The 9,727-nt window shown below is 31.1% G+C and overlaps 3 protein-coding genes across 3 annotated transcripts in view; 1 reads left to right on the plus strand and 2 right to left on the minus strand.

Moving 5' to 3' along the window:
- Positions 1–395, minus strand: part of HELRODRAFT_181252 (hypothetical protein) — a gene marked incomplete at both ends in the record, with an annotated part of 3,825 nt that extends 3,430 nt beyond the window's left edge. Inside the window, one exon of the mRNA XM_009030498.1 lies at positions 336–395. Within this exon, the coding sequence (XP_009028746.1) occupies positions 336–395 (60 nt within the window). The remainder of the gene's footprint in view (positions 1–335) is intronic.
- Positions 396–4,209: 3,814 nt separating this feature from the next.
- On the minus strand, positions 4,210–5,979 carry HELRODRAFT_181253 (hypothetical protein; the record flags this gene model as incomplete). Its single annotated transcript, XM_009030499.1, has 5 exons — positions 4,210–4,451; positions 4,503–4,659; positions 4,920–5,091; positions 5,567–5,686; positions 5,915–5,979. The coding sequence occupies 5 exons, from the start codon at positions 5,977–5,979 to the stop codon at positions 4,210–4,212; spliced, it is 756 nt and encodes a 251-aa protein (XP_009028747.1).
- Positions 5,980–9,056: 3,077 nt separating this feature from the next.
- The window catches only part of HELRODRAFT_155340 (hypothetical protein), a 10,583-nt gene continuing 9,912 nt past the window's right edge, over positions 9,057–9,727 (plus strand). Inside the window, exon 1 of the mRNA XM_009030500.1 lies at positions 9,057–9,259. Within this exon, the coding sequence (XP_009028748.1) occupies positions 9,109–9,259 (151 nt within the window). The 5' untranslated portion in view covers positions 9,057–9,108. The remainder of the gene's footprint in view (positions 9,260–9,727) is intronic.

The raw sequence follows: 9,727 nt of genomic DNA on the forward strand, positions 1-9,727 counted from the left end.
AAAGTGTGGCAATACTTTTAGGAATACTTTTAGGTCACCACAAATTTTCCATTTGTGTTTGTTGTAATTGAGTTAAGAAGAGTTTTCATATTTAGGTAATTTTCTTTCATGTGAGCTGCATGGCCAATAGGAACTGATAGAAAATGATTTCCATTGTGCAGTAATACAGCTTTCAAGCTTAGCTTTGATGAATTTATGAATAATCTCCATTCACTTGGATCATAGTTCAAATTGAGACAATACATTAATCAATAGATATCAACGCAAACAACAAGGTTATTTTTCTTCTCAAAAAAACGAAGAAGATTTTGTTGCCGTTTTCTGAAATAGGAAACTTTAACATCAGATTGGAGAAGATTCCACTGTTTTAATCTAGACCCTAAAAGTTCTGCCATTTCCAGTGACAAGTCAAGATCTCGAACGAGGTCACTTAATTCTACTTAACTCCATCTGTGTGGTGCATCATCTGTTGACACAAAATCAGAATCATTTGATGTGGAAGGCTGGCTTTCTTTTCCTTTTTCTATTTCATTTGTGCCTCCATAAATAAAGCATTATAGATAGCCAAGAGGCAAAATAAAAAAAGATAAAAAAATTTTTCCAAAAAATAAAAATTTATACTCTTGAGGATAGAGTTTTGCTTTTATCTTCTGAACTAGAGCTAATATGTAATTTTTAATGTCATTTTCGGATTCAGCAGGTGGAAATACATAAGAAACAACTAATTTTGGTTCAGATACAAAAACACTGTTGGGCAGTGTAATGTGCTTTGCTATTGTTGTTCGATATAGTGATGATTTAGTATTTGCGAAAAAAATTGTTTTGTTTTTGGTAAAGGATTTAAAAAATACATAAATGTTCCTACGTGCGTGCTCGAAACTGCCGTTCGCATACGCATATGTGCAGCCTGGAATAAATGGAATCTCCTTGTCTCTATATTGATGCGGCGTGACATCCCACTACCACTACGAACAAGACTATATAAATCTGTGATACGTGCAGAAACATGACCATTGACAACCTTGCTTACTTTTCTTGCAAATGTTGAAGTACCTCGCACACGTCCCAAAGGCCGTCTAAAGAAGTCCTCGCAGCAAACAATCGAGCAAGACATGAAAGCTTTAGATTTATATGAAATGGATACAACTGATTGTCTAATTTGGCACAAAAAATTGATGGCAAAGTAAACAACGTCCTATCTCAGGGAACCGGGTCTCTGGATGCTAAACGAAGATTGATTGATTGAAAAATGTTCCTACGTGTGAATGTTTAAATATTTAAAAAAAGCATTTTTGTTAAATAAAATTTAGTTCCACTAATTGATTATAAAAATTAAGAAATTCAAAATTTATTAAAATTATAAAAAAAATATAATTATTAACCCGTTTGATTTCTAATGAAACGTCGTCTGGGGATTAGTGTGAATGATCAAAAGGTACTTAGTTTATATTCATCAGTACATTCACTACTTCCGGTTAAACATATTTCTTTATTAATACCTTTAATCTAGACGGAGGTTTGAAAGTTGTGTTCGATGCGAGTGACAAGAACGTCGAGAAAGGAAAGTTTTATTATTACTTTCATATTCAATAGTAAATTTTACTTTGGAATTATTGAATATTTTTAATAAATTGTCGATTAAATTAGAATCGTTATAAGATACTAATACATCATCAACGTATCTTGTGTAGATGTTGGGTTTAAGTTCGGAATGTTGGCTGAAAGTTACTTCATCTAAATTACCTAGATAAAAATTATCAAAGAGAACGCCTAAATGGGATCCTATGGCAATTCCATCAATCTGTTTATAAAGTTTACCAGTAAGGCTGATAAAGGGTGCTTCTGTCCTATAGAATTCTAATTTTTGGAATTTTTTTAACAAGTTTATTTCATGAAGCTTAAAAACGAAACACAAAAAAGGATTCCATAAAAGAAAAAAATTCTAAACAATATAGAACCCTTGCATTGATATATCACAAATAAAATATCACAAATATCACAAGTACAAAATTAAAATAAATGAATATAAAAGTAAACAATCACGTAAAATCATGTTTAAAAGCAGTCTTTGTCCAAAAAATCGATAAATGAAACAACAGCATTGTTTTAAACAGAACAAAACAGTTCAGCAATGAGCAATAAATAAAAACACTAAACAAATGAGAACATCAAATAAATGGAAATATAAAAATGAAAACATTAAATAAATGTAAACATTAAAATGAAACATTAAAGACCGGTGAAAATGAAATATAAATTAATTGTAAATTGTTATATAATTGATAATAATATAATATATTATTAATTATTATTATTAAATATAATTAATTATAATTGAATATAATTGATATAATAATATATTAAATTATAATAATAATAAAAATACAAAAAATCATAAAATAAAAATTTAAATCCAATCCGGCGAAATATTTAAGAAACACGTAAAATTTTATTCGGTAGAAGATATTTTGTAGAAGTAGAAGATAGATCTGTCCATTATTCCCAGATTTCTCTTTTTTTTGCATGATAAAATCAATGTTTTTTAAAATTTAATTTTTTTGTCTATCACATCTCCTAATAATTTAAATTCTTCAATTGTGTCGATTATGCTATCCCCTAATTTTAAAACAAATTCATCACCATCTTGATTTAAATTATTAAAAATCATATACTCAGTATTTTTGATGTTCATATTAATTTTATTATAAATAGACCAAGTTTGCAATTTATCCAGACAATAGTTTGTACAGAATTTCAAATTCTTTATGTGTCTAGAAGTGATGACGAATGTTGTGTCGCCTGCATAAATGATGAATTTAGTTTTCGGTTGTATTGTTATAATTGATAAAAAGTATGAATAATTTTGGGCCCAGAATACTTCCCTGTAGTACCCTATTTACCACTCGAGTACCTGAGTTACAATGATTTATTGATACATATTGAAATCGATTTGTAAGGTAACTACGAAACCATTTCAAAGCATGCTCTCTTTTTCCATAATGTTCCAATTTTAGCAAAAGTATATCATGTGGAACGGAATCAACTCTTTTGAGAAATACAAAAACACGATAAAGACAACATGGCCAGATATTTAAAAACGATTTCATTAAAAAGTTTCATAACTGCATCCTCAGTCGAACAATTTTTTCGAAAACCAAATTAGTCTTTTGTTAAAATATTATTGGCACTCATAAATGACTCAAGTCTATATCTCGACAACCTTTTCTAACACCTTTGAGATACAAGTTAATATACTAATTGGTCTATAATTGTTAACATTATTTTGCGAGTCATATTAATGAATTGAAACCACCCTCGCAATTTTAAGACAGTCTGGAAAAGTTCCGGTTGAGAGTGATAAATTAAATAAATGTGCCAATATATGACAAATTGAATTATGTGTATATTTTTAGATTTTGATTGAAAACTCATGGTGGTCCAAACTAGATGAGTTGGATAAAGATTGAATATTTCGTCTGGGCAAGTTGGCATTAAATAGATGGAAGAGGAGATCCTTTTTTTTTTTAAAGTACGAAAACCATTGTTGGTTGGTAAATTTGTACTAAATAAATCAGTGAAATATCGGAGAGCGGGGCTATGTTAGAATTTTTATAAATCATGGTATAAGTCTGTTGTTTTTAAAACAACTATATTAAAACTTTTTATATGTATAAAACAATTTATTATTCACTTACTGAAACAGTTGAAACTGATTTATTTTCTACTATAAATGATGAAAAAACTATAAATGATGAAAAAACTAAGAAATTGCTAGGAATCTCTCCCTATCCTCCAAATGTCTGGGTTGAATGTTACTAGTGTGAAATATAACAAAACTTTAAAAAATTGTTATCATTGATTATTGAACATTGTCACAGTTATGGCATAAGTAATAGTCACTACCATCTGTACAATTCTCGTGTGACCAATTCTTGCAGTTGATGCATTGTATCCAATCTTCCTCAAAGATTCACCGCTAACCTAACGTACCGTTTTTTCACTGCAATTGAAAACGTTATCATTTTCCTTGCTTTTGTTTGTTTTTTTACCATTGAGATACTTGGATTAACATTTTGTTGCCAGTATTAATTGCTTCAAAACAACAGGTTTCATTAATTTTTTCTTTTTTCTTACAAAGCATTTTTGACTGAAGTGTCTGTTAAAATTACAGATTTTCGTTTTCGCCTTCCTCCATTTATCTTTCTAGGCTCAGCAGATGGGAATGGCTGTATTTCTTCGGGTGTAGTGTGGTTTGTAACTGGTTTGGATAGAGCCTTTTTGGAGTTTGCTTGAATCTGGAAGGACATGATAATCTGTATGCGGTACTACACTTTCATCTCCTGGACTTGTGCTATCGAAAGACAATAAAACAGGTTTAGTGCCAGTCTGATTAGAGCAGGGCTCAAGGTTCAAGTCAATCAGTAACTGCTGATGACAAGAATTCATGATCACTGAATACATTTCGATTGAATGGAAAAATCCCACTGACTCGAAATCCTAACTGAATATTTTTTGGGTTAAAGCAAATGGAAAAGCATTTGCTGCAATTCCGGGTATGTCATATATGGACATTGTCTTGCCCAAATTTGATCTCATCCAACCATCACAGGCGGCATTGATAAATCTTTTCAATGGTCCATAAACTGTGCGGTCCAATGGCTGCAATTTATGTGAGCAATGCGGAGGAAAAGTCAAAAGAATAACCCCATTCACTTTACAAAAATCCCTAACGTTAAGTGATAAATGAGATACGTGATTGTCAATTAGTAGGGGAACAGGTCTATCTGGTTTAGGTTTTACATTATTGACAAAATGTTCAATAAACTTGAAAAAATCATCTCCCTTCATCCATCCGGAGAAGTTAGCTGATCCAATGCAACCAGTTGGTCCATCCTAATGAAGTGATCATGAAAATTAACGCGTGGAAACACAAATATTGGAGGACTGCTATTTCCAACAGCATTGATCGCAATTGCTACTGTCACCAAAGTTCCCCTTTCTCCAGATGTGACTGATCCTACTTGCAACAACTCGATCAAGCCTTTGGACAGTGGTAACTCCTGTTTCATCAACGTTGAATATTTTATGAGGCTGAAATTTGCAAAAAACCAGATTGTCAAAAAATGAATATATGTTTGTTCGATTGAAATTTGTAGCTCTACTTGGATTTGTGGCTTTAGAAATTCGGATTGACAGAAAACTGTTTCGCTTTAAAAAAGACAGTAAACCGATCTTTGCCAGCCTGTTGAATTTCGTTCCATCGTTCGGCTAATATATGGTTTTTTTTACAGCATATTGATAAGCAAGCTTCTTCACTTCCTTCGGTGGAAGACCATGGCATAATTTTGCAGCTGTTGCTACGTAAGCTGCTATCTCTTGTTCCTAGTTGGTAATTGGTTTTTGATACTCTAATAATGTTGTTAACTTCATTTTAAATTGTTTAATAGTTAATTTTATTTTCGTATGTTACATAATTTTTATATTTTTTATAAAGCTCTTTTTTTCCTGATGAGTTTTTTAATTTGTGTCGTCATCCACGGTTGGGCCATGAGATTTGACTACTGACTACTGGACGGTGAGCTGAATCAGTTGACAAATCAGTATTAATATCACCAGACAGATATATAAATTTGTGTTCATTATCTCTAGTTGTTCCAAGAAGATGGTAAGATTAGAAGAGGGAGGCCTGTCAATATTTATAAAAAGCAGGTTTGATTGCATTTTTCTCAACATAATTTCAATAGAAATAAATTTATAAGTTAAATTATCATCGAATATTATATCGTTTATTGATATATAGTTTAACGTATTATTGACGAAAAATGCAACACTTCTGCCAATTTTTTGTTTTCCATTTATATTCATAAAATAGCAATTATTATAATTAATCATGTAATCTTTATCATAGTTTAACCATGCTTCAGTCAGACAAATAATATCAAATTGAAAACCGATTTCATCAATTAATATCTGATCCATTTTGTTATAAATGCTGTTATAAATACAATTCAAACTTGGAACACTAAAATTATGATTCAGGTGTGCAGTGGTCAAAAACGTTTTGATTCCGTCTGGATCAAATCGGCTGCATTAATAGAAAGACTGCTTAAAATTATTAAATAGCTCTCCCTTATATCACGAAAAATGCTGTATATGAAATGATTTATCTAAAAATCTAACGGTAGTTTGATTTATTAATTATTTGAAATGACTTTCATTTATGTCAACCTTTTCAAGTCGATTAGTGATTTCATTCACTAATTCTAAATGAGGTGGAACAACATCAGTATTATTGATTGCCTCTGGGTGTGTTATGCTCAAACGTTGTTGTGTCTGTGCGCTATGTTGATTATTATTATTGGAGTTGGTGTTTGGCTTGAGCAATTGCGCGGTCTTCGGTGACTTATGAAAAATGTTATTATTTTGAGCATTGTTTCTTGGAACGGAAGGATTAGGAAATCCAATCTCTAACGATTGTGTCTTCTGACCGAAGCATGGGATCAGTGATTTTGTCGTATTTTGTTTTTTTTTATGATTTTGATTGATTTGGAAGTAGTATTTTTATAAATTTTATTAATGACCGGATATATCGCGACTCCCGAAATGTTATTTTTCTCAAGGTATTTAACCACTTGTTTAAGAAAAAGTGGATCTCATTTTTTATGTTATCTATTTTATTATTATTTTCAGTAATTGTGTTCTTTATCAATTCTTTTATAAATTCAGCTTTATCATCTTCTTTTTTTCTCATTTAATTTGTTTTTAATTGATATTATCTTGTCGAACAAAGCATCAAAAATGCTAAATTTCAAAACATTCGTGCCTATCTCACAACACCAAAAAAAGCCTTCAGCTGTGGAAACTTCCTTAAATATTTTTTCCGCGATACCAACGCAGTTCAACCAAAAACTTTTACCGCCCGTGGCGCATCTAGACAACTTTGACGGGGGGGGGCCAAAATTTTCAAAATGTTTAAAAGTTTAGTTTTTTTTCAAGTTTGGACAGGGGGCCAAGATTTGTGGTATTTTAATGGCGCTCTGAAATTCTCCTGATTGTTATCAGATTTGAGATCTAATGCACCGTCATCCTTGTGTCCACGCAAAGCAAAATTTTGTCTTCCACAAAGTTTAATAGTTTCAATAATAGTGTTAAGCAATTTTCTATTTTGCTTTATTTTTGTGGAAAGAGTGGAGTTTGATAACTCTAAAACATTAGTTTTATTTTTAATCAAACTCAGAAACATTTCTGATCTTTCTGTAGCCTCTCCATGAAAAGATGTCGCTTGATGACAGTGACATTGATCTATAGCTAATTTATAACGATTTAAAGGTGATATAACAAATACTCCGACTGAGCCACATGATGGATGTCGGTTTGCATAAAGTACACAAAACCTACAGAATGCCCCTTTTTTCAAATCAGAATAAGACAGCCAGGAAAATTCTTGAAACCAATGGAGTTTAAAATACCGTTTTCTTTTACCTTCCAACACAAATGGAAATTTATAATTCTCGTCAGGTTTCCATAGATTTTTCAAAATTTTATCTTAAATCATTCGAAATGCTTGGGATTTCTGCCGTTGCATATTGTCCAATATCTAAAGGTATTGTATCCTTTGAAAAACTCTGACATGAAATACCAGTTTTGTTTGAAACATCAGTCATGTCAAAAATTTAATTTAATAAAGGCCTTCTTCCAAGACATCAGATTCTATAATTGTAAAAAAAAACGTTGAGATTAATTTTTTTAATTTTCCTACCAGACCTGAATGGTTAAATACTACAAAATTAATTCAAGTCTAGCTGGGTAATGACCGGCACGCATTAACCCTAATCCAAAAAATGTTTTTATTATTCAGCTTATTGTTAATTTTTTTAGTTGATAATAAAAAATTATTTCATATGCAATTATTGAAATTTCTAACAGCTTCAACTGTATTGAGATCATCGCACTGCCTCTGTTTTTTTTGCCGGAGTCGGTTGAAAAAAGTTTAAAATACTACTTTTTTTAAAAGACATTTTTTTAATTTAAAACGAATTCCAATGCCAACTGATTTTATGAAACACAAAAAATTAATATAAGACGCACCAAATCGTAAATGGAATAAAATGTGAACTGCGAACAAAACATAAAATTATGAAGAGTCTAAATAAGTATAAACCATGGAATTATATATATTATATAATTCAATGTTAAAAAACTATAATATTTTTTGATCTACTTTTCGTTGATATTAGTTTTCAATAAAAGAAATATACTGAGAAAACAAGATTTATTTTTATTTTGTGCCGCAAAACACTATTTAAGTTTAAAATATGAATTAGATTCTTAAATCATTGCATCAAACTTGTATCAAATTTATATAATAAATCAGCGTTATTTTTTATTGTTAAAAAGAGTCGATCTCAAATTTTTTTTATTATTTAACGCTGTCTTGAATTGAACTGATGATAACGAGGGGAGCCATGGCCCCCCCCCGGCCCCCCTCTAAATCCGCCACTGTTTACCGCTTATATTACAACTTATCAATTTTTTGGCTGGCGCCGTTTTATCGTAGTCGATACATCTTTCCTTGGATGGCATTGGATTAAAAAACAGTAGTGCCTGTGGAAATTAGTGTATAGCTTGGATAGGTAATACAGCTACACCCCACCTAGTTCCGAGCCTATATAGGTATACGCATTCAACATTCGCAAGCGACATGCAGTTGTTTTTCTTATTTCAACAATCGTTACACAGTTGTTCACAATTATTTTGTATTGTATTTTATATAATTTTATATTGTATTTTCCTTCCTATATAGCCCTATAGTTCAGTAGTTTTTCCTTGTACAGGTTTTGGTTTTGCTGGTGCGGTTAATGTGAACAAAGTCATTAAAAAGTTATTCAGAATAAAGTAGTTCTTTCGTTTTTCATAAGAAAGCCGACGATAATGTAATGTAACAAACATGTATAGCTATGTATAAAACTGTGTGTTGTGTATATGAGAATGTATAAAAATAATTGAGCGCACTTGTTACGCAGACCTTTGGGATTCATTCGTTGAATTCTTCACGTACCCGGTACACGTCGGTCTGCCCAGTTGTGGATTTTGAAATCGCAGTTTATTATGTTCCGTTCGTTGGGCATTATATCTGGTGGACCTCTTTATAGGTTCAGGAATATTTTAAAAATAAATGCGAAGATTTTGCATGAATGTAAAAACGGTTATAATTTATCAACAAAAGGTAGCTATGACTGCACGTTAGACGAAAGTACAGGTTAGTTAAGTTTTTTGTTTCAAAATTGTCCGCTAATTTAGCCCAGCCACAGATTTGTCTGATGTCAGTGAGGCTGCTAAAATACAACATTACGGTAAAACGTGAGATAGGTACTCCTATGATATTGTCCATGTTTGTTTACAAACAATCATAATGTACTTTTAATAAATTAACTCCGCCCATTTTGAATTGTCTAGCACTTGATTATTTATTTATATCAAATTGAAAATGATTTAATTAATTCGGTAAGTTTTTTAGATCATTACTTGTCAAATAGTTGAAATAGTGAACATTAAATAAAAAAAAGTTAAAATATGAGTAAATTTCTGTTTTGATAACAATCAATGGCTTATGGAGTGGTTAACAGGGTTAGGGTTAGGGCCTCCCTTTCTAACAAAATTTTCAATCATTTCACAAATATGGAGTGGTTAAAATTTTCAATCATCTGAGAAATGATGAAAATTTGTA

Source organism: Helobdella robusta (genome assembly GCF_000326865.2).
Source record: "Helobdella robusta unplaced genomic scaffold HELROscaffold_69, whole genome shotgun sequence".
Classification (NCBI taxonomy): domain Eukaryota; kingdom Metazoa; phylum Annelida; class Clitellata; order Rhynchobdellida; family Glossiphoniidae; genus Helobdella; species Helobdella robusta.